The sequence below is a fragment of the Hypomesus nipponensis genome, chromosome 16, assembly GCF_054491055.1.
Source record: "Hypomesus nipponensis isolate SF chromosome 16, ASM5449105v1, whole genome shotgun sequence".
NCBI classification, from domain to species: domain Eukaryota; kingdom Metazoa; phylum Chordata; class Actinopteri; order Osmeriformes; family Osmeridae; genus Hypomesus; species Hypomesus nipponensis.
This window is the reverse complement of record NC_140376.1, coordinates 1,710,618-1,733,699: the sequence shown is the minus strand read 5'-3', so window position 1 is coordinate 1,733,699 and position 23,082 is coordinate 1,710,618. Positions and strand designations below refer to the sequence as shown.

Here is a 23,082-nt window from a genome sequence, read left to right as displayed (position 1 = left end):
TCTCCCTCTCTCTCTCTGTCTCTCCTCTCTCTCTCTGTCTCTCCTCTCTCTCTCTGTCTCTCTCTGTCTCTCCTCTCTCTCTCTGTCTCTCTCTGTCTCTCCTCTCTCTCTCTGTCTCTCCTCTCTCTCTCTGTCTCTCCTCTCTCTCTCTGTCTCTCCTCTCTCGCTCTGTCTCTCCTCTCCCTCTCTCTCTTAGTCCCTCCAGGCATCCTGGTGCGTTGGGACACAACGATGCTTCTGGGAACCTGAAGCGACCAGACACCAATGAGTCCCTCAGTTCCTCCATGTCTAACGGCACCACTGACGCAGGTCCGACACACACCCTACACACACACACACACACACACACACGCACACAGATGTTTTTTTTCTGTTTTGCTATCTCTGAAGAACGTTGTGATGTGTGTGTGGTCCCCAGACCAGTTTGACAGCCATGATGACCCAGATGACGAGGGGGAGGGGGAGTCTGTGGAGGAGCACAAGAGTGTCATCATGCACCTGCTGTCACAGGTCCGCCTGGGCATGGACCTCACCAAGGTAACACACACACACACACACCGCTCACACACACACACACAAACACTGTCTCTGCTGAGTGCTGGGGGAGCTGGTCTGGATGTGTCTGTGTGGTCTCTCTGCAGGTGGTCCTCCCCACCTTCATCCTGGAGAGGAGGTCCTTGTTAGAGATGTACGCTGACTTCTTTGCACACCCCGATCTGTTTGTCAGGTGAGTTAACTCTGTCTTGAAAATAGAAAGAATAGTTGTATAAACGCACACAGCAAACATTTTTCTTTTGTCTTGTCTGCTAAATGACTAAATGTCTTCATTTGTTTTTGAACGGTTTTAAACAATCGCTTTAACCAAAATGACTTCAATCCCAGAGGAAGGATCTGTCAGTTAGCAGGGCTCCAGGCTTTGGCTGACCCTGTCTTCCTCTCCCCAGCATCGCGGAGCAGGAGGATGCCAGGGACCGCATGGTGCAGGTGGTCAAGTGGTACTTGTCAGCCTTCCACGCAGGCAGGAAGGGCTCTGTGGCCAAGAAGCCCTACAACCCCATCCTGGGAGAGGTGTTCCTCTGCCACTGGGACCTGCCTTGCGAGGCCAGCGAGCCCACGGTACCACACACACCTTCACACACACACACCTTCACACACACACACAAGCACCTTCACACAAGCACCTTCACACACACACACACTCCTTCACACACACACACAAGCACCTTCACACACACACACACTGCATACTCTGCATGTTGAGGCACAGAAGGGCAGTCGACACAGAACATTTTAAAATGTGTTTTGGTGTGCATGTCTCTCATGCTCTCCTCCTCCTCTCTCCTCTAGGAGCCAGTATCAGAAGGCCCAGTTCCCTGGTCTTCAGCCAACAGTGTGTGTTTTGTAGCAGAGCAGGTCTCTCATCACCCCCCGAGTGAGTGTGTCTCCCTCACACACACACACACACACACACACACACACACACACAGAGTTAGCACCGTCACACCCTAAATACTTTACTAAACACTCTTGCACTCTTTCCTCCACAGTCTCTGCATTCTACGCAGAGTGTTGCAGGAAGAAGATCCAGTTCAACGCCCACATCTGGACCAAGTCCAAGTTCCTGGGCATGTCCATCGGAGTCCACAACATAGGGCAGGGTGAGAGAGACAGAGGGAGAGAGAGAGAGAGAGAGAGAGAGAGAGAGGGAGGATCCCAGGGTTAGGCTGATGCTGTCATAGCAGCTTCTCATTACCCTGGGTTTGTCTCTATGACGTGGGAATGGTGGTGTGGTTGGATAAGGGCTGCTTGAACTCTATTCATTGAAAGCATTTTGGTACAGCCGTGTTAAGATGCCTTTGTAGAGGGGGAAAAAAAGGATTTATAGCACGGGAAACAAATGAATATATTTATTGTTGGAATAATTGTTAATACTCGTGTGTGCGTTTTTAGGCTGTGTGTCTTGTTTGGAACATGACGAACACTACATCCTCACCTTCCCCAATGGCTATGGCAGGTATGAGCTGTCTCCAACAATAACATTTCAAATATCCATGTGTCTGACTCGAGTGCATCTAATCTTCACTCCTGTCCCTCCCTCAGGTCCATCCTTACTGTGCCCTGGGTGGAGCTAGGGGGAGAATGCAACATCTCCTGCTCCAAGACTGGCTACAGCGCCAGCATCGTGTTCCACACCAAGCCTTTCTACGGAGGCAAGAAGCACAGGATCACCGCCGAGATCTTGTAAGTGTGGACGCGGGCCGTCTTCACACCCAGTCCAGAGGACTTAAAGTTCGGAGGGTTGGTCCTAACGATGGGCGTGGGGGATGTAGTGTTGCGTTGTCGTGTGTTAAGATTGTTTGTGTGTTGTCGTGAACAGCCCCCCTAACGATAAGAAGTCGTTCTGCTCCATCGAGGGTGAGTGGAACGGAGTCATGTACGCCAAGTGGGCATCAGGGGTGAGCTGCGTTCACAATAATAATTCTCAACCTGAATGTCTGGGTTTTGTCTCGTAAACTTACCCCGAAGAGCCTGAGGTCAGATGCTGGCTTTATAACCTTTGACCTTTGCCCTCCAGGAGAACTCCTTGTTCATCGACACTAAGAAGATGGGCCTCATCAAGAAGAAGGTTCGGAAGCTGGAGGACCAGCTGGTGTACGAGTCTCGCAGGTGAGGACAGAAGAAGAAGAACAAGCTTCATCCTCATAGGCTGTTTTCAGACCTGAGCCCAGCTTGCCCACCTCACACACACACACACACAGTGCTTTAAAGTAGCCAGTCACCGGTTTCCCCCATACCTGACCTTGACCCCTGCCTCCCTGCTCTCTGACCCCTCAGCATGTGGAAGGACGTGACCTTGAACCTGAAGCTGAAGGACATCGACGCGGCGACAGAAGCCAAGCACAGCCTGGAGGAGAGGCAGAGGGGAGAGGCCCGCGAGAGGAAAGAGAACGAACAGCAGTGGGAGACGAGGGTGAGTCTGCCTCACTACCCCAGACCCCAGGCTGCCTCATTACCCCAGGCTGCCTCACTACCCCAGGCTGCCTCACTACCCCAGGCTGTCTCACTACCCCAGGCTGTCTCACTACCCCAGGCTGCCTCACTACCCCACGCTGCCTCACTACCCCACGCTGCCTCACTACCCCACGCTGCCTCACTACCCCAGACTGCCTCACTACCTCAGACCCCAGGCTGCCTCACTACCTCAGACCCCAGGCTGCCTCACTACCTCAGACCCCAGGCTGCCTCACATCCCCAGGCTGCCTCACATCCCCAGACCCCAGGCTGCCTCACTACCCCAGGCTGCCTCACTACTTCAGACCCCAGGCTGCCTCACTACTTCAGACCCCAGGCTGCCTCACTACCTCAGACCCCAGGCTGCCTCACATTCCCAGGCTGCCTCACATCCCCAGACCCCAGGCTGCCTCACTACTTCAGACCCCAGGCTGCCTCACTACCTCAGACCCCAGGCTGCCTCACATCCCCAGGCTGCCTCACATCCCCAGGCTGCCTCACATCCCCAGGCTGCCTCACATCCCCAGACCCCAGGCTGCCTCTCTACCCCAGGCTGCCTCACTACCTCAGACCCCAGGCTGCCTCACATCCCCAGGCTGCTGGAGGAACGCAAGCCCTGTTTCCTATTGACCCAGGACAACTGGGATGCCTTACAGGAGTAGCCTGGATTACTTTCTCATGTTTACAGATTTTGATCAGTGATGTAAACAATGAGCGGTGGTCTTACCAGCAGGCCTTTCAGTTGAGCACGTTTGTAGATGAGCAGTCAGGTCTGTCTGTTCTGATGGAGGGGTGTAGTTAACATAGTTGATGCTTGTGTTTCTCTGCAGTTGTTCCACGAGGATGGAGAGTGCTGGGTCTACGACGATCCTCTTCTGAAGAGAATATCCTCCCAGAGGAACTGAGCTCACACACACACACACACACACATATTCACACACACACACACACACACACCACTGAGTCTTCATAAGAACTCTTTTGCAAACCACTTCTTATCCAAGCCTTGGAATGAATGACTGACCCAACATGTAAACGGCTTTGCATTTTTGAAGTTAGAAAAAAAAAGTGAATGAAATCAAGAGAAATGTTCAACGGTGAAAAAGAACCGTTTGACACCCCCCCCTCCCAGCAACCCTCACATCCACCACCTCTCCTCCTGCCCCCTTCAACCTGGACAACAAGTCAACAACTTACAGAGAAGAAGTCAATCTCTCTGTCTTCCTGCTGTTCCTGCCCCCAGGGCTCCAACACACCCTGCCTCGTCACTCTCACAGCACGAACCCTCTGGACGGAGGAGAAGGGGGATGTTCGGTTTGAACAAACCTCGACTAACAAACAATCCTAACAGCGCTCTACATCTCAGGTAAACGAGAGACCGAGGGAAGGGAAGCTGTTCCTCCCAGGGTTCCACTGCCTTGCGGTGGACACGGAATCACAAACAGGAGGGGGGGGGGGGGGGGACCTGGCTTGCCTACAACTAGCTACAACCGTTGTTTATATATAGATAACATATGATGATGAATATATATATAGATATATTCTCCTTTTTTATTTTCCTTCTAGCTCCTGTTTCTTTTCTGGCAATAGCTATGACATTTGGGAGAGTGAACTCTAAGCGATGGCGTCAGGAATGATCCAGCCTCCTTGTGACGTTGTGTTTCCCCGTCACCCTACTATAAGTTACCCCGCCAACTTTGTGTGTGTGTGTGTATTGAAGGACCAGAAGAAAAAGGCTGCATTCCACGGTTCCATTCTAGAACGTTCCTTCCTCCCCTTGTGCTCTCTGTGGTTCTCTCTCCTCCTCATCAAGGAGAGGAAGGAAGCGGAACCGAGTAAAGGGGAGGGATCTTGGAGTGGAGCGGATCGGGGGGGGGCGGGGATCCAAGATGTGGTGGTGTTTTGTCGAACACCCTCCTCTGCTGTGACATGTGTGAACGATAGTTTATTTGTTCTTTCTCACGATCGTTGGGTCACGATGCAAAGGAGCGTTTAAGGGGGCTTGATAAATAGGATGCTGCTACAGGAGGTGACGGTCCAGTGTGCTGGTTTGCTTTGCTCCAGTGGTGTCATTCAGTAGGAATAACACAGTACGCTGGTCAAACCTACTGTCTGCCTTCGGAAACGTTTCGCTCTTGACCTCTCATTTGCCCGGCAACATCATCTATATTCTAAATAAACTGTTTGCGAAGAGTTCCTGAAATATTTTTTTTTTTTCATTTTGAGTGTATGAACCAAAATGAGATGTAGTAGTGGATGGAGAATGTGAAAGATTGACATCTATTATGTTTGTTGGGGTCAAACTGTCAGATATAGTAATTTTCTCCTTTTTCCGGAAATCCTTTTATCAGTAATATGCAAGATTACGTAAAATAGATAAACATACATTGGTTTTGTTTGGGCAGGACCATGATGATGTAATGGGAGGGGGGGGGGGGGGTGTTAGAGGATCCCTTTGTACTGATAAAATGGCATATTCCTGGCGAATAAATGCACACAATGATTGCCTCTGATAAAAATGACATGTTCACTATAAACAGAATTGTAACAGTTGAATTCCGCATTCTATGTCTGAAGTAAACATGTTCTGAAATACGGAGACATTGCTGAGATTACAAACACAAAAGCCATTTATTTTCCATGTTATGTCTTTGTAAATTAATATTGAATTGAGGCCTTGCCATACATTTCAGTATCACTCAGTAGGCTATCGCTTCATAACAGAGCAATCAAAACAAAAATGTATTTTTTATTTCTTTGAAACATAACCATTGATTGTATCAAATCTCCATGTTTATCGATGCATAATATTAAATCATGAGTTTACCACAGTGTTCTGAAAGTTTGCGGTATTTACGTTCACGATGACTAAAAGAAAAACATGCAAACTGCACACAGAAAGGATCAGGGGGCAAACCCACCTTACCACCGAATATTGCCCCAACTGCCGGCCTGTATTGTAATGTTCGTTGTTTACAATAGAGTAGCATTTTTATTTTATTTTTCCGTTATAGTATATACAGATAAACAAGTAGAATAGATATAGTTTTTACAGTGGCGTTAATTCTTGACTCATTACAAACATGCAGCACTGTTATCGCTTTCTATGAAGGCCTTTATTTCATTCGGTAACAGACAAGGAAGGGTGTGGCCACAAGTTGTCTCCACCAATCCGGTCTATGCATACTGAGTCTCGGATCAGCCTCAAAGATACGATTTTTGTTCCCAGCTGCCATTGCGAGGACAGCTTTATAAAACCAGCGTCACCGTCTACCATCGGTCTCACTCCTATGGAACTTCATGAGGTATGGTTAGTTGACAACTTCGTATTTTAGCTAGCCAAATAGTTTTCTGAAACTTTGTACTATAGAACCATTCTGACAATTTAGGAAGCTATTCTGTTGAATGTGTTTAGCAATCAACTGTAGTTCGGATAAATACTTCTGAAATTGTGCGATTTACTAAATTGTTGTGAATTTTAGCTAGCTTAGCCACAGTAGTTAGCTAGCAGGCCCCTTCCACGTGTTGTGAAAGGGGCCGGTGCTTTTTTGACTCGCTAATGTGTCTGATCAGCAAACAATTAAAACTAGTTTATCGGTATGTAACGGGTTTCTTGCCTCTTGGGCCTTTTTGGCATGCTCTTTGAATGGGATGTATTAAGATGAACACCTACTAACAAAGGGAGAAGGGCCTGTCCCGCGTACACGTGATGAAATAAATGTTGGTAGGGACATCTGATTAAAATGAAGAAACGCCAACCATTCTGACATTGCGTGGGACAAACGTTGTATTGCTGCTTACAATATTTCACCACCTGAAAGTAACACATGTGACGTCTTTTGCAGGTATTCTTGATACTGCATTTGGACGCCCTGCGAGTTTTACCGTCATCAGGTACTGTAAATGTGCTTCGTTGTGTAAACGTAATAAATCGCAAGTGAAAGCTTTGGATGATTATTTAAGAGTAGTGGACAGATAAGATTTCTGAATTGATTACACTGAAGCTTTCACAGCCATTAGACTAGTCTCTTGAACATGAGGCAGATCTAAAGTACTTTAATTATTTTCAGGTGTATGAAGGCAGTGTCTCCAGGATGAAGATGCAGAATACTAAGGTATTTACACAAAAGGTTTCCCAATGTTAAACCCTTACACCCAATGTAGTCTACCTTGTGATTTCAAATTAAGCGTACATTGTCTAGGAGTTAGGATGACATTCCTGTGCTACAGTGATGACACTATTTGCTACTCTTGACGATTTTGGATGACGAAATCTGCAACCACCAATTGCATTTCTCTGAGGCACAACATTCTAGTTGTCTTCCAACTGACTAAGTCCATTTCCTGGCTAAATCCCCATTCTATCCTCCTTGCAGCTGCAGCAATCTGACAGCAGCTTCCATCTTGGCCCACATGTAGGTGAGTCGCTGACGGAACAGACTCCCACTTGCATTGTGCACTGTGAATGATGATTGTTTATATACAATGGGAATCTCTCTGAAAAAGGATGAAGAGTTTTGTTTTCCTGATTCAGTGCAGATGAGAACTGTCTTCTCCTATTCCTACCTGAACTTAAACTAACGACTGACTTCTCTTCCACAGGTGGACCCTCACCTGGGAAGGCACCCTGTGGTAAGGACCATGTCTCAGGCTTGGTGCTCTTACCTAAAGACCAGATGGCTTGGTGCTCTAACCTAAAGACCAGATGCAGTGATGACAGCATAGTTCAGCAGATACACCATGAAGAACAAACAGCATTTGTCTTTCGCTCCTATCTGACGCATCTGCTTTGAGATGTCAGACCTTCTGCTTATGACAATAAAGGTTTTAACTGCCTTTTTCTGTCGACGCCAGATTAAACGACCTCCAGGCTGACTTTACCGCTGACTTGAAAAGGTGAATGTCCAAGCTTTGAGGAGTGCTTGATGGTGATTACCAGTTTAGCTGACACAATGTGACAATCCTCAATTTAAGATGTTGTATTTGCAACCAACTCATCCTGCCTGTAATGATCCTCTTTTATAAAAGCGACAGACGTGGTCTTCTGAGCCTGGTCGTCCGCAGTGCCTCCTGAGATGCTTAAGGTACGTCATATTCTTGGAGGAATTGGATGAACATGAGATGTTATATGAAATCTTGACGTGATGCTATTGAATCAGGTCGCTGATCTCTTTGAGGATGCAAAACATTCTGATCAAGATTGTAGTCCCTACATGAATGAGCGGTTTCTTCCATATCACTTGGGTAATTTATTTTCTCTGCTTTCAGAAGCGTGGGAGGCGGCATTGTGTCTGAGTTCCCTGACCGTGTGGATCTCAAACCTCAACTCAGACCAGAGGTGTTGGGTCTGGGATGCCTTGTGTTTGCTCAAGTGTGGGGGAGTCCTTTTTCTTGTGCATGTTTGAGCCCATCAGGATGCAGTGATGTGTTCATTTCTGGTCTCCACCTCCCCTCTGGCCCATGTGATGAGAAGTAAACACTGACAAACCCGTGGAGTCTTGTTAATTAGCTCTAACTGATGTGGTCAGGAGTGACTTGTGTTAACCTCACGGCTTTAAAGTCCTTGTTCTGACGCTGTTTATTTTTGTAATTGGTAGGAAAAGCCCTGGGTTTGGTCTGGAAGGATGAGGGGTTTGATCCAGAGTAACGAGGTGAGAATGATTCAAATGCCAAAATGATTCAAAGGCTGATTTGTTTGGGTTCAGTGATGTTTTACAAATGTCTGACCTGAATAAAAATTGTGGACAGTTAATTTACTGAGTACCCTTACTTTTAAGAACACTTTGCATTTTAGCCTGTTGGTAACTAATTCTAACTTGTTCATCCATTCTCAGGTGGTTGGTGATCCAACCCAAGGTCCAGAAGTGCCGTGGTGACATCCTGAAACCTGGTTCCCTGAACACTAATGGATGATGAGGCAAGTTCTTCCCCACAGATCGTAGTGACGGGGATAAAGGTTTCACATATGGACCGGCCCTCTTGGTCCCTTTACGACCGGTGATGAAAAGATTCTGCCAAATGAATTAAGCTGATTATACTCTTAACCGTTCCATATATTTCTGAGGTTGTGCCAGTTCTGCAACTGAGATTTTGTTCCATGTTAGGCTTTTAATGTTGATTTTCTTGTAGGTGAGATGTCGCTATGGGAACGACGCTGATGGAATCATAAACTTCCAGGCAACAAGAGTTTGAACTGTCTGAAGGCGTCCGTTTGTGGCACATGCCACTCTGGTCATAATGCCAGTGAAATGAACACATGCAGAGGTGTCAACTGAAATGTTACATCCACATGTCATTTTCTTTGTAACCTACTAATAAACATTTTTCTAAATTCTCTTGTCTGGTTTTGGCTGTCGGTGTTATATCCTAAAGCAACTTTACTTGCTTCCTTAGTTACATATCTGTTTACTGTGATTGTATTTTAAACTCCTATGCATTCTAGCTTCCAAACGTTTAGTTACGTTTATGGTAACCTAGCAACAAGGTTGACCTTTTTCCTTTGTCGTATTAAGTTAAAATATTTAAAGCCATTTCATTTTCAGGGTGCAAGCCAAGGAAAATGTGCCTTATTGTAGAATAACCCATTGCTAGTACCATATACTTTGGAAATTCTCGTTCGTATATATTTTCATAAACATCATGGATTAGTGTCATCCCTCGATAAAAAAAAATATTGCACTGTTCAGGATGTGACGCCGGCAGACGAGGTAGAACTTCCTGTAATGGAAGCTGAAATGTAGAATTTTGGGACTGATGTGTCTGCCGGTGCTTAGACTTAAATGGGCAGAGTATTATAGACAGCTGCCACCATTTCTTTTTTTCCCGACAACGGTTATATTAACAGCATCTCTAATGTTGATGTTTTCGTTATTACCTTTCGTTTGGGTAGTTTCTGCAAAGGCAGACCTCTTTCAGTTTGATAAGATATCAAACGTTTCGACGTACTATTTTAATTATATTTATTGTAATATATGGGAGGGTGAGTGTCAACCTAATCAAGATGATACGACCCAACAAGGTATGTAACCATTTTTCGTTTAGGAAGTGGGACTAACTATTTTGTAGGAATTCTCGATTAATAGTCGCACCAGGCATGGTCTTTTGTTGTGGACATCTCGTTACAAATACTTTTCCTCTATACGATGGTCAGTCGATCTGGATATTGGGAGAATGGTTGTGCTTGCTGGGTAATGACATGGCAATGTGTGTTCTCCGTCGGTGCAGTTCCGACTAGAGACCTGTGGTCTGGGGTTCCCCAGTACTACATCAGCCTGCTGTCAGAGTGGTACTGCAGTCTGGGACGGTGCTGCGAGTCGGGGGACTGTCGGATAACTAACAACATCACAGGTATGCCTTTGTTATCCTGCAACACCTTGTTCTCGAACACAGGGCCCAGACTGGACCGGTTTGACTTTGACCGGTTCCCCAACAGCACTGTTCTATGTAAGACACGGTGTTCGTTCCTATTGTGTGCAGGTCTGGCTCAGGACATGCAGCAGAAGCTGCATGGGCAGCACTTGGCCCAGTCCGTGGTCCTGAAGGCTGTCCAGGGCTTCATCAACAACCCAGAGTCTAACAAGCCCTTGACCCTCTCCTTCCATGGCTGGTCCGGTACAGGGAAGAACTTTGTGGCCAGGATAATAGCTGACAACCTGTACCGCGATGGGGTGAAGAGCGAATGTGTCCGTTTGTTTATCGCCCCCTTCCACTTCCCACACGCCAGACTGGTGGAGACGTACAAGGTGAGGCTCAAGCCAGCTGGCACGAGGAGCATATAGGATTTGGACTTGCACACACAGATTCTGATTTGATTTCTATTGCCCAAGCATTGACACTATGGGTGGGAATCTTCTGGTACCTCTCGATTCGATTCTTGGGGTCACGAATCGATTGGCGCCGAAAATTGCTGCCAAGGTAGGCTCTCCTGCCAAAGTAAATTCCTTGTGTCCAAACTTTCATTTAAAATGAATTCCAAATTTGTTGCGATTTTTAATCAGTATATATATAAATTATATTAACATTTGTGAATCGATGTGAATCACTAGAAGTCTAAATCGCGATTCAAATGAAAATGGATTTCCCCCACCCCTAATTGACACCCATATTTTGAGACTGCTTCCTGCAGACTTCTGATCACTTCTTCCCGTGCTCAAATCTTTTATGGGATAATCGCAGTGTTACAAAGTCATACTGACGCCATAAATTAGATTTTACAATCTGATTGGGCTGTTGTGGGTTGATAGTGAACAGATAAAAGATCGAATAATGGTCAGTGTTGACATCAGTGTCCATAAAATACTTTAATTTAGTCACATTAATTTCAATAAATTACTTTTCATGTACACTTTGCATGTTTTGATCTAAAGTCCTGCCTCTCCCCCCCCCCCCCCCCACCTCTCACACAGGTCCAGCTGAGAGAGGCTATTAGAGATATGGTGCTGCGTTGTCCACAGACGCTCTTCATCTTCGACGAGGCAGAGAAGCTTCACCCAGGCCTGATAGACGCCATCAAGCCCTACATGGATCACTATGACAACGTGGACGGGGTCAGCTACCGCCGGGCCATCTTCCTGTTCCTCAGGTAAGACACCACCTCTGTTTCTCTGGACGTCCATCTTTGTCCTCCTATTTTCTCTCCTTCCTTTTCCACGTAAGACTGACGTAAGACATCAACTAAGAACCGGTGATGATCTCAGCGGCTGTGATGTCGTTTTCCTGTCTGCAGTAATATCGGTGGATCGACCATCAACGATGTAGCGTTGGACTTCTGGCATTCTGGTCAGAACCGGGAGGACATCGGGATGGAGGACATGGAACACCGTCTACGAGACGAAGCCATGGAGTCGCAAGGTGACTGCGCTGGTTTTAAAATCAATACGGTTTGTTTTGTGTTTTGACCCCATTAGAGTCTGCAGGATGAATACCTCTACTTGCTCTGTGGGTGCACAAGGCAGGGAGGAGTTTGCTTTGTAAATAGGATTCCTTCTCATACATTTTTTGTTGTTGTTGTCTTCTATGTACGCCAAAGCACATCGGTCAACCGTGGCCGTTTTTAAACATGCAAAATAAACATTCAGACTTCTTTTACCCAGGGGGCTTTGCCCAGAGCGAGCTGATGTCCGGCCACCTCATTGACTTCTTCGTCCCCTTCCTGCCTCTGGAGTACCGCCACGTCAAGCTGTGTGCCCAGGATGCCTACGCCGCCAGGGGCCTGGAGCCTGACGAGGGCACCCTGGATGAGGTGGCTAAGGCCATGCTCTACGTGCCCAAGGAGGAGAGGCTGTTCTCTGCCCAGGGCTGCAAGTCCATCCCCCAAAGGATCAACTTCTTCCTCCCATAGTGGAGTTTGGGGCTGGGGAGGGGAACTGGTTTGGGAAGCGGAGGATTGGTCTGGCAATGGGGCCAGGTTTTGCATCTCGGCCTGGACCCTGGACAAACCAGCAATAACACAACAACAACAAAAAAAGAACAAAAAGTGAGATTCGAGAGGCCAGCTGTGTGTATCCTAGAGACACAGTGCTTCTGTACCGAAGGAGAATGTGGCAGTGTGTGTCCATATCTCCCCACCTGCCACACACTACCAGCTACTGATGCCTGGACACGGCCTCACCTGTGAAGCCATGGTCAGTAGGACACCAGGAGAATGGAATCATATCCACCGTTGATTTGACATCCCAACAAAGTCTTCTCATTCATTCATTGGGCGCTTTGTTTTTTTGTTTTAAGTCGACTGTTGTTCCAGTGTATAGCTTGCAAGATATTTCACGTTATTTTGGCACTTTATTTTCTGGCACTGGGTTTGAAGCTAAAAATACTCTAAACTAAAAATAGGTTTTTTTATGTTATTGTGAAACTTAATCTGACTGGGATTAAATGTGGTATGAGATATGCAATAACTCTAAGTACTAAAAGTATTGAAGTGGATTTTGAACTGATGGGAAGTTTCTTGAGAAAAATGTGAACATTTTAACCACTTTTTAAAGGCTTAGCTCATTCATTTTTGTGAATTTAAATAATTAACTGTATATCTTAGTGTAAATTATAATTTATTTGTACTGGAGGATGTTACGTCTGTTAATTCTACATTTCCAAATGTTTTTACCATTGCATTTGTTGGTCAAGCTAATGACTAACTTTGGTTATTTGTCATAAGTTGTTATGCTATTCCCTTCAAAACCACTATCTGTTTCAATTACACTCGTTTATGATCATTCACCGTGTCACAGTGTGGTATTTATTAATGTGTGAATTACACAGCACTTACAACACTGCTTCAGTTATGTTCAATGTTTGTACAGTGTAATGCATAGATTCATTGTTGGAATGCTGCTTCAGCAATTTCTTCAACTTTCAAATCCTTCTTCGTTGTCAGTCTTTCAGCTACAGCCACCATTTAAACTTGTAAAAATATTGACAAAACCCTAAACATTTTTTTTGTAAATTCAGCTTTTTGATATCCAACTTTTTTCTATATCACTGATTATGTTTCATGAGTTTTTCAGACCATTTCTGAGAAGTACATAGGTATGTATGTGAGAGCCTAAAGTACTGACTGAAATACTAGGTGGAGAGGAGCTTCAGAATCTGGTTCCAAAAATATTTCTAGTTTGCCAGAAATGTTCACTTTTCATGCTTCATTTTAGTATCAATAGATAGGAAGTGTTGTGCTGGCCGTAGACAGTTGTCTGTGGAATCCAACAGACTTACACATTTGTTCAGAGCCCCACGAGAGCGAGACAAAGGCCAATTCTCCCCATAGAGTGGTCACAAATTTCTCAGAGAAAGCAGAAGGTACATGTTTTGAATCTGCAGGTAGAGTCGTGTTTCTGACTGCAGAGACGTATAAAGGACATCGTTAAAAGAGTCAGCTGAGTGATGAAAATCAAATAAAAGCTTTTAAAAAGTTACTGTTATTGATACTTTACTAATTATGGATATATATTTCCTAATTAATTTGTTTCAATTAAAAAGTTGAAATAAATTTGAAATTGAAAATTTGTACAGGATCTACCATAGAATTATTTAAAAAAATAACACTGTTGCAAACATTTGTTAGAACCAAGACCATGATTGATTAGTTAAGCCATGCTTGAGTTGTAATCGTTTGGGTTTATCTGAGAGAGAAAGAGAGAGACACAGAGAGAGAGATAGAGAGAGACTCCCTTTCACTCTTTCTTACACACACACTCAGTGAAACACACTGTCTATCACACTCATGACACATACACTCACTCACACACCTAAGAACCAATAAACTCACTAAGACACACGCTCCATAACACACTTTCTTACACGGTCTAATACACACTGTCACACACACTCAACTCACACTTCTCAAACACACACTTTAAAACACGCACATATGGAGACAACAGGCCTAAACAAGTTGTCTGCCTATGGTACAAACTTCATAAACACATCTTTAGACTTCAATATTATTGTAATACTGTCTGACTCTCCAACATGGGTTGGTAGATTGTTCCAGAGATAGGGGACCTTAGTGACAGCTTGCTTATCAGAACCACCTCAATGATGGCCGATTAGCTGGAAGAGTTAGGGTAAAGCGTTGCAGGAAATAGAAGAGATGTAGATTATGGAAGCTGCTGTTTCTGCCCTCAGCCCGCTCCCCAGTCAGAAGTCTTCTACAGCCCAGTGGAGACCCAGTCTGAGAGAGAGATGGTTCCTGTCCTGATGCTGGTGGTCATGTTCTGGAGCACAGGTTGTATCTGTACAGTCTAGGATACAGTACAGACATGGATTACTATATTTAAAACTGTCCTATACTGGTATAGACCTGTATTTGTGTATATGGTACTGTTCAATACTGGTATAGACCTGTATTAGTGTAAATAGTACTGTCCTATACTGGTATAGACCCTCGTAAATGTATTTTAGAAACACAAATGTGTTTTGTGGTAAAGTTACACTTTGTGAAAAGAAAAGAAATAAGTATATGAAACACATCTGTTGTTAATAAATAAATAAAACTCAAATATACTCTCTCGCACACTCTCTCACTGAAACACACTCACTCTCACACACACAAACTCTCTCACACACAAACACACACACACACACACTAACCTTCACATACACACCAATACACAAACACGACCATGGGCATTCTTACATACACACACACTAACCTTTTCTCACACGCACACACACACACTCAAAGACTACAATGGGCACTCACTCTCATACAAACACACACACTAAACCTCACACACAAACACTACTGAGGGCACTAACCCTCACACACACACTACCACAGGCACTCATACAGACTGAACACAGGACAGCATTAGCTACAGGGGCTGTTCCAGGCAGCACACAGCTACCTGCTAACAAGCTAACAAGTTCTTTACAACCAGGAGCTGTTTGTGTGTGACCAAAAATACTGGGCATCATAGAGGAAATCTGAATAGGATCTGAAAGAATCTATTCCTTCATGAATGATTGCACGTCTGGCCAGACCATAGCTATGGACGTTGTGGTAATAGAGCTGTCTTGTTCTGGTGTAGACATACAGTACTGGAAAGTCATGGTGAGGTTCTGTTCTACATTGTCTCCTCAGGTCTCCAGGATGAAGTCACTGATGAACCTCCAGGTTGGTAGAATATGCTACCATGGCAACTAACAGGCTGTTTAAGACACTACTGTTTTGAATTATGAAAGTACATGACCTAGTCTAGTGTCTGTGTGTCAGTCTAGGGAAACATGTTATGCTATGCTATGTTGGGGTTCAGGGTTAAAGGTCAGGGGTTGTTTCTGGACAGCACTGGACAGAGAGTCAGAGGACCTGACTGTCTCCTGTCTCTCCAGGTTCTGATTTGAGGCTGGAGGGAGGAGATGGTCGCTGTGCTGGCAGAGTGGAGCTTAAACACCAGGGACAGTGGAGGAGTGTGGGCTGGGAGTCTATCTGGGGCCTGAGAGCTGCAGCTGTAGTGTGCAGACAGCTGGACTGTGGCTCTGCTGTTTCAACAATATACACTTTTGATCTACGTCCTGCATGGATGTTTACATCTGGCTGTGTTGGGTCTGAGTCTGCACTGAGGGAGTGTGGAACAGTGGACAGGTCTTCCACTCCCTCTAACCCGGAGGTGACCTGCTCAGGTAATACACACATCATGTTGTTATATTCAGTTGATGATGTTGGCAGTCACACATTACTGAGTCTCAACCTGTCACAGTAGCTATCAGCACAATACACCAGATACATATTCACATTGTTTTAAGTGCTAATGAATGTTATCTAGACATACAGAATTCAAGGCTGCTATCTGTTTTTGTAACCATAGAGAAATAATATTGCCCTCATAAGCTCCTGTAATTTCATGACACGTGCCAAGAACCCTGATTGCATCTATGTGCGTCTTTATGGCATTTCTTCCTCCAGAGTCTGTGAGGCTTGTGGAGGGAGCTGGTCTGTGTTCTGGCAGAGTGGAGGTGAGGTCTGATCAGTCGTGGGTCTCAGTGTGTGAAGCTGACTTTGACAAGCTGGATGCAGAGGTGGTCTGTCGGGAGCTTGGCTGTGGGGTTCCTTCAGCCCTCCAGGGGGCGCTCTATGGAGAAGGGAAAGGTCCACTCTGGGATAAAGAGTTCCAGTGTGGAGGCACGGAATCCCGTCTCCTGGCCTGTGACACCTCAGACTCAGCTAGAAACACCTGCTCACCTTGTAATGCTGTTGGACTCACCTGCTCAGGTACTGGAAGAAGCAGTTTGTCTTTCCAAGATTAATGCAGTATTTTGTCAGGATACAGACAGTCAGAGGACCTGACTGTCTCCTGTTTTTCTCCAGAGCTAGATGATGTGAAGCTGGAGGGAGGAGATGGTCGCTGTGCTGGTGGAGTGAATGAAACACCAGGGAAAGTGGAGGGGAGTGAGCTTTTTGACTTTCTGGGACCTGGTAGTTGCAGCTGTAGTGTGTAGACAGCTGGACTGTGGCTCTGCTGTTTTAACAAGAGATACTGATGATAAGCATACTGTATGGATATTTATAGCTTACTGTGTTGGATCTGAGTCTGCACTGAGGGAGTGTGGAATAGTGGATCTAGGGGGAAACCTTTCCGCTTACCATACCATGGAGGTGACCTGAATCATGTAATGCATAGATTCATTGATTATACGTTTATGTTTCAAACAGTGGCTTTAAACGTGCCATAGGCCTGCACTTAAACTGGGTTTGGGGGGAAGAACATTTTTTTCAGTCTGGCAGCCAGTTGGTTTTATACGCTGGAAGTTAATTGCACTTGTAGTCAGATTCCTCCAGTGAATGTAACGCTTACTTTTGAAAAATAGATTGGAAATACATCAATTCAGTTACAAGGCGCTGCACGGAGCCGAGGCGTGCACCAAGTAAACGCGTGGTCTGCTCTTATTGGCCTGAACTAGTTGTTCGCTTCTATTTTAGGCCTTTGCCATTGGCTGATGGAACGCACTTTCCCTGCTAGACCGACTGTCCAATGAAAATCAGCCATCTGTTCGGAAGCGAGAGGAGAGTTCCTACAGCACATAGCGGCGTTTGATTCCTTATCATTTGAGGTCAGATTTAGAGAGGATCTGGTTTTGTTTGCTGTACCGCTAGTTGAAGTTCAATTAGATTTTTTCTCCATATTTATATACAAAAACAATTCTTAGTTTGTTAACCTTCGTTTTTCAGCGAGGGTGCCTGTTTTTCTGGCAACAATGACCTCTCTCTCGATGCTTTTGGTCGCCGCATCGGTCGCCTCAATACTTGCTGAATCTACTGTATATTTTCGTGAACAATTTGAAGATGGGGGTAAGTGATCTACAAAAGTCACACGTTAGATTTGATGGAAGTCTAATTGTTCGTTCTGAATACATAGATACTTTATATTATTTAGCTAATCACTTGATCACATTGCTAGAGCTAGCTTTTTGCTAGCATGCATGTAAGCTATGTCAAAGCATGGTCCAGATCTTGAGAGATGGCAATTTAGTGGCTTGCAAGTATGTATCCGAGTGTAGGGAGCACCGATCGATCTTTGAACGTATAGTGCTAGCACAATTTACTACATACCCCCCAAACCTCCTTTCCCTTCGTGCTCTCAGCCTTAACCGTCATCATTCCCCCTAACCCACACCCCACTAAAGGCCACCGGTCCCTGGCCCATACATCCAGTCTTTCTCCTGATAGCACTCAACTGATTGACAGCATATTTACATGTAAGCAAGACGTCTCCTTCTGTATTTTGATTTATTGATCTGTGGTCAGATGCCTGGAAGAGTCGCTGGTTGGAATCCAAACACAAGTCGGACTACGGGAACTTTGTCCTGAGCGCCGGGAAGTTCTATGGCGATGCAGAGAAAGATAAAGGTGAGTGAAAGTCAGTGATCGTCAAAGCGTACGATTAGCTTTCGGGGAGACGGGTGGAGATGTACGAAGCAGGCTTGGGTCTGGTGACGACGCCTTAACCTTGTCGTCCCCTTGTCAGGACTCCAGACCAGCCAGGACGCCCGATTCTACTCCTCCTCCGCCCGCTTTGACACCTTCAGCAACAAGGACCAGCCCCTGGTCATCCAGTTCACTGTCAAACACGAGCAGAGCATTGACTGCGGGGGTGGCTACATCAAACTGTTCCCCGGTGAGCTGGACCAGGAGGACATGCATGGGGATTCCACCTACAATATCATGTTCGGTAAGTGCCCGCAACATTTCCTAGTCAGTGTTGCCCCCCAAAAGATCTCACCAGAATATCGCTATTGACTCTCTGAAAACTCGCAAAAAGTCGCCAGATTATATAATGACGTCATGTATTGCGTCAAACTTTAGATCCGTAGATTTAGGCCTACTAAATTCGATTACAGATCTAACATAGCCTACTTTTATAAACATTGGGAACGCTACAACACTTAGGAAAACGTAACGTCATTCACAAATCAGTTACAGGTTATTTTTCCTGCTGCTGAACAACAAAAACGGAGATTCGCAAAGTAGCGGAAATGTCCCTAGATTTGTCACCAGTCGCTAGATAGCATTTTTTTCGCAAGGGCACGGGGAGGCGAAAAGTGGCTAAATCTAGCGGCAAAGTTGCAAAATTGGCAAAAGCCTTAAAATAAGTCCTGACATGTTGTAAATATCAGAGTCTGGTGTCTTTTTAAAGTGAACTCTAGCACACCTTGATGACCTTGAAAGGTTTAAAAAGAACGGAGAGATGTGATTTTCTTTACATGGTGTAGAGCAGGACCAGCCAGCTTCTGGAGAGCTACTGAAGGGGTTCACTCCAACTCAACTGAAGGGGTTCACTCCAATTTTATCTTATCAACCAGTCAGTTTATCAGAATAAGGTGTGTTTGACTAGGGTTGAGGAACAGGGATGGGCAACGTTGGTGTATAGCAATATACACATGTATGTACTATGTAATAGCAACGGAGGTATAGGTGCAAATGTCTCGTCTAATAGTTGTTGTGATGTTTAGTTATATTGATGCTTCTCCCCTCATTTTTTTGTGCCTTCTAAGATTGAATTCCTCTCTCTCCCTCTGTCTGTCTGTCTGTCTGTCTGTCTGTCTGTCTGTCTCTCCCTCTGTCTGTCTGTCTGTCTGTCTCTCCCTCTGTCTGTCAGGTCCTGACATCTGTGGGCCGGGCACCAAGAAGGTTCACGTGATCTTTAACTACAAAGGCAAGAACCACCTGATTAACAAAGACATCAGGTGCAAGGTGAGCGCAGGCAAAGGTCCGCTGTAACCCTTGACAACACACAGGCTCTTTATTCACTGTCATCAGTTCAGGGTGTTTATAGCAAACAGTAGAAATCCCTTTAGTCTCAACAATTCACACTGTCCCTTTTGTTTTTCACACGTGAGGAAATTCAGCAATGTTAAATGGTGCAGAACATAGGTGTTTGTTGTGGTTTTCCCCCTGGTATATTATCAGCTCCATCTTGTAGGTTTCCACACTTGTGGACAGCTTTCCTGATATCATTTCTCTTTCTCTCACTGTCCCCTCTCTCTCTCTTGCTCTCTCTCTCGTTCTCTCTCTCTGTCTCTCGCTCGCTCCAGGACGATGAGTACACTCACCTGTACACGTTGGTGGTGAACCCTGACAACACGTACGAAGTGAAGATCGACAACAAGAAGGTGGAGTCTGGCTCTCTGGAGGAGGACTGGGACCTCCTGCCCCAGAAGAAGATCAAGGACCCCGATGCTACCAAGCCCTCAGACTGGGATGACAGGGAGAGGATAGACGACCCCGAGGACACAAAGCCCGAGGTGGGTTTGGATCCAGGCACTTTCTCTGCTTCTCTGCCCACTCATCAACTCCCAGTCTTTCTTCTTCGGTGTCTGCATCTTCAAATAATAATGCATTTCAGTCACTGCTCTAATGGATTGCACAGTTTTTTTTTTTTTTTTTTTTCATATACCCAACTATAAATCTAAAAGGAATAGTTAATAGCAAAAGCGTTCTCTTTTAGCTTTTATGAATCATGTCCGCTCCATAGATTATGATACAGAAACGTAAGTCATTGGTAAACCTGTGTGTGTTCCCTCTGCAGGACTGGGATAAGGCTGAGAACATCCCGGACCCTGATGCCAAGAAGCCGGAGGACTGGGATGAGGAGATGGACGGGGAGTGGGAGCCGCCCATGGTCTCCAACCCCGACTACAAGGTAGACCTCCCCTCCGCAGCACCATCACTCACCATCCTGGAGAATCACCGTTCTGCACCCAGTGTTGGGAACGTGGTGAACCAAGCATCGGAACTCCGTGACTCTTATTTTGACTCCAAACTAACCACTGGGTCATGCCTGATCTAGTCAATAGCTACCCTTCACACACGCGTTCTTCCAGTGGAAAACTCTCTACGTGTTTCACCCTTCTCTCCAGGGAGAATGGAAGCCCAAACAAATGGACAACCCTGCCTTCAAAGGGAAGTGGGTCCACCCAGAGATAGACAACCCAGAGTACACTGCGGACGCGGAGATCTACAAATATGACAGCATCGGCGTGATCGGTCTGGACCTGTGGCAGGTAGGCTCACTGGCTCCTGCACGGCCCTGGCTCGGCCAAGCTTCAGAAACACGTCTGTTGTGTTACATTAACGCACATGGCACACCTCCTTTAAACCTCATACTGACAATATTTTCACATCACTACACAAACTGTACAACTCTTCATTTAGTTAAGTAACATTTTATAATATTCTTTATTTGAATAATTTTGTATTGTACATTTGTTTTCTATTTATGTCTTTTACTTACAGTACTTTTAAAATCTTTCTTTATCTTTCAACTTGCAAAGTTTATTGTTATGTACCAAACCAACCTACCCAAGCAAGTTCCTCGTATGTGAAAACTTGCTTGACAATAAACCGGATTCTGCTTTTGAGAAACAAAAAGCTGAGTCATTGCTTAAGCTTTGTTCACAGCATCGGCCACTCAAGGCTTTTGTCAACAGCTTTCCAGTAATGGCTAGGTTCCTGTTGGTGATTCTCTAAACTTCTTAACTCAAATCTTACATGGTTTTGTCACTTTAAAGCTAATGTAATCTGTTTCATGCTCCTTTCATGGGACAGGTGAAGTCAGGCACCATCTTTGACAACTTCCTCATCACCAATGACCCTCAGCTGGCGGAGGAGGTGGGAAACGAAACCTGGGGGTCAACTAAGGTGAGCATGCACTCTCTTCCTGCTTCTAGGGTCACAGGTCAAAGTCTCCTCTATGCCCCTTTCATGACCTCATCTCTGTAACACCTTCTCAGGACTCGGAGAAGAACATGAAGGAGAGCCAGGACGAGGAGGAGCGGAAGAAACGCGACGACGAGGAGAAGACCAGAAAGGAGGAGGTGAAGGAGGAAGACGAGGAGGAGGAAGAAAAGGAGGAGGAGGAAGACGAGGAGGAGGAGGAAGATGAGGAGCAGGAAGAGGAGGAGGAGGAGGAGGAGGAAGATACAGACTCTAAACTCAAGGATGAGTTATAAACTTCAAGTTGGATGGGACATATTGAGAAGGAGCCTTTGTGTCTCCTAAGAACAAGATGGAGGCGGGATTGGCTGGACTTTTCCTTCATGATAGAAGCTGACCATTAGCATGTAGTGAAGCTGTCTATGTGGGGCAGGGCAGGGTAGGGGGGGGGGGGGGGGGGTGGTGGTTTTGGTTTAAACGAGTCAGGTGGGCTAGAACGATGACTACAGACTACAGTACTAGTTTGATCCGTTTTCATGTGCGATTATCAAACTACGGGAATTCTGTTAATGTTAAGATATCTAGACCAGGAGAACCAGGTATCTCAAGCTGATTAAATGTGGACCCATTTGTTTATGGTTAAGAGGTACAGTTTTGTTACTAAACTGAAATGTCATCGCTGATCAAACTGCAAAGTCACTGACTGAGCATCTTCCTCATTCACTTGTACCTCATCTTGTGTTCTTTGTGTGTCTGCTTATTTTGTGACAGTTGGATGTGAGAGTTGTCTACTCAACTTCCCTCCAGACACCTACGTATCTCTTGATATGTTAAATAAACACAATCCATTTAGTCTTGCCGATACAAAAATGGGGCTACGGCTTTCCTGTCATAATCGGTCTCCTAATATGCTGACTCCTCATTTAATAGACTTCACCTCACTTACCTCCATTGTGCTTTATAATCTAACTTTTGTCTCCTTTCTTGAAAATCCATGTTTTCTGTGTCATAAAAGCACCAGTCAATCTCACTTTTGGATACAGAGATCTAAGATACTTGGAGGAAAAGACCCCAGCTGTAGATATACTCATGTTGTTTGTTGTGAAGTCCTGCCGTGTTGACAGGATAAATTAACCTGCTTCCTCTGATCACAAATGACATTGTTTCTGCACTGCTGTACCCTGAAGGCCTGCCCCAAATTCATCACAGGAAGTTGGTCCTTTTAAAAGATCTGTTTTGTACTCTGTAATGTACTGAATGAGAAAGGATGTTATTGTTTTGTGTGTGGACAAGATGCGTCCTAACATGGTTTACTGTCCAATTAAAATCAAGAAAGGAAAATGTCTGGCTGTTTTATTGTCAACAACAAAAGTCTGTTTTTTGCACTCATTGGATGCATGGCATTAAACACGTGAGAAGGGGAT

General features: G+C 45.3%; 3 protein-coding genes, 1 long non-coding RNA gene, 6 other non-coding genes and 1 pseudogene across 21 annotated transcripts in view; all 11 read left to right on the top strand.

The window, feature by feature from the left end:
- osbpl9 (oxysterol binding protein-like 9) overlaps positions 1-5,865 on the top strand; it is a 28,320-nt gene extending 22,455 nt beyond the window's left edge. For 5 of the 6 annotated variants that reach the window (XM_084676064.1, XM_084676062.1, XM_084676067.1 and 2 more), the window contains 12 exons: positions 197-309; positions 419-537; positions 642-727; positions 945-1,116; positions 1,348-1,432; positions 1,548-1,658; positions 1,951-2,014; positions 2,101-2,241; positions 2,378-2,456; positions 2,576-2,667; positions 2,836-2,971; positions 3,843-5,865. In XM_084676064.1, the coding sequence (XP_084532190.1) occupies positions 197-309; positions 419-537; positions 642-727; positions 945-1,116; positions 1,348-1,432; positions 1,548-1,658; positions 1,951-2,014; positions 2,101-2,241; positions 2,378-2,456; positions 2,576-2,667; positions 2,836-2,971; positions 3,843-3,917 (1,273 nt within the window). In that variant the 3' untranslated portion in view covers positions 3,918-5,865. The remainder of the gene's footprint in view (positions 1-196; positions 310-418; positions 538-641; positions 728-944; positions 1,117-1,347; positions 1,433-1,547; positions 1,659-1,950; positions 2,015-2,100; positions 2,242-2,377; positions 2,457-2,575; positions 2,668-2,835; positions 2,972-3,842) is intronic. The other variant, XM_084676063.1, reaches the window with a different exon arrangement.
- Positions 5,866-6,236: 371 nt separating this feature from the next.
- LOC146254298 (uncharacterized) lies at positions 6,237-9,346 on the top strand. Of its 6 annotated transcripts, XR_014731506.1 has the most exons (11): positions 6,237-6,317; positions 6,858-6,906; positions 7,083-7,127; positions 7,389-7,431; positions 7,615-7,644; positions 7,867-7,908; positions 8,041-8,096; positions 8,281-8,484; positions 8,610-8,663; positions 8,847-8,929; positions 9,142-9,346. It is a non-coding gene; the product is annotated as an uncharacterized LOC146254298 (long non-coding RNA). The 6 variants fall into 6 exon arrangements; XR_014731504.1 differs by having other exon boundaries at positions 6,238-6,317; positions 7,867-7,940; positions 8,281-8,663; XR_014731502.1 differs by having other exon boundaries at positions 6,239-6,317; positions 8,281-8,663.
- LOC146254304 (small nucleolar RNA SNORD74) lies at positions 6,708-6,788 on the top strand. Its single transcript, XR_014731592.1, has one exon. It is a non-coding gene; the product is annotated as a small nucleolar RNA SNORD74 (small nucleolar RNA).
- On the top strand, positions 6,955-7,018 carry LOC146254303 (small nucleolar RNA SNORD75). Its single transcript, XR_014731595.1, has one exon. It is a non-coding gene; the product is annotated as a small nucleolar RNA SNORD75 (small nucleolar RNA).
- On the top strand, positions 7,470-7,548 carry LOC146254302 (small nucleolar RNA SNORD79). The gene has a single exon (XR_014731539.1). It is a non-coding gene; the product is annotated as a small nucleolar RNA SNORD79 (small nucleolar RNA).
- On the top strand, positions 7,715-7,799 carry LOC146254301 (small nucleolar RNA snR60/Z15/Z230/Z193/J17). The gene has a single exon (XR_014731593.1). It is a non-coding gene; the product is annotated as a small nucleolar RNA snR60/Z15/Z230/Z193/J17 (small nucleolar RNA).
- Positions 8,712-8,775, top strand: LOC146254300 (small nucleolar RNA SNORD78). The gene has a single exon (XR_014731596.1). It is a non-coding gene; the product is annotated as a small nucleolar RNA SNORD78 (small nucleolar RNA).
- On the top strand, positions 9,005-9,079 carry LOC146254299 (small nucleolar RNA SNORD47). Its single transcript, XR_014731602.1, has one exon. It is a non-coding gene; the product is annotated as a small nucleolar RNA SNORD47 (small nucleolar RNA).
- A 383-nt stretch (positions 9,347-9,729) lies between the features above and the next one.
- On the top strand, positions 9,730-13,919 carry tor3a (torsin family 3, member A). Its single transcript, XM_084676203.1, has 6 exons — positions 9,730-10,030; positions 10,237-10,359; positions 10,489-10,754; positions 11,418-11,593; positions 11,738-11,862; positions 12,105-13,919. Exons 1-6 carry the CDS (start codon positions 9,766-9,768, stop codon positions 12,350-12,352), a joined length of 1,203 nt encoding a protein of 400 aa, XP_084532329.1. The 5' UTR covers positions 9,730-9,765; the 3' UTR covers positions 12,353-13,919.
- Positions 13,920-16,028: 2,109 nt separating this feature from the next.
- Positions 16,029-17,309, top strand: LOC146254296 (scavenger receptor cysteine-rich type 1 protein M130-like; annotated as a pseudogene).
- Positions 17,310-17,416: 107 nt separating this feature from the next.
- Positions 17,417-22,999, top strand: LOC146254295 (calreticulin-like). 2 transcript variants are annotated; one of them, XM_084675934.1, is made up of 10 exons: positions 17,417-17,556; positions 17,675-17,794; positions 18,251-18,352; positions 18,471-18,674; positions 19,602-19,696; positions 20,038-20,247; positions 20,532-20,645; positions 20,863-21,006; positions 21,551-21,643; positions 21,736-22,999. In XM_084675934.1, exons 2-10 carry the CDS (start codon positions 17,701-17,703, stop codon positions 21,952-21,954), a joined length of 1,275 nt encoding a protein of 424 aa, XP_084532060.1. In that variant the 5' UTR covers positions 17,417-17,556; positions 17,675-17,700; the 3' UTR covers positions 21,955-22,999. The 2 variants fall into 2 exon arrangements, with proteins under 2 accessions (XP_084532060.1, XP_084532058.1); XM_084675932.1 differs by having other exon boundaries at positions 17,545-17,794.
- The last annotated feature ends 83 nt before the right edge of the window (positions 23,000-23,082 follow it).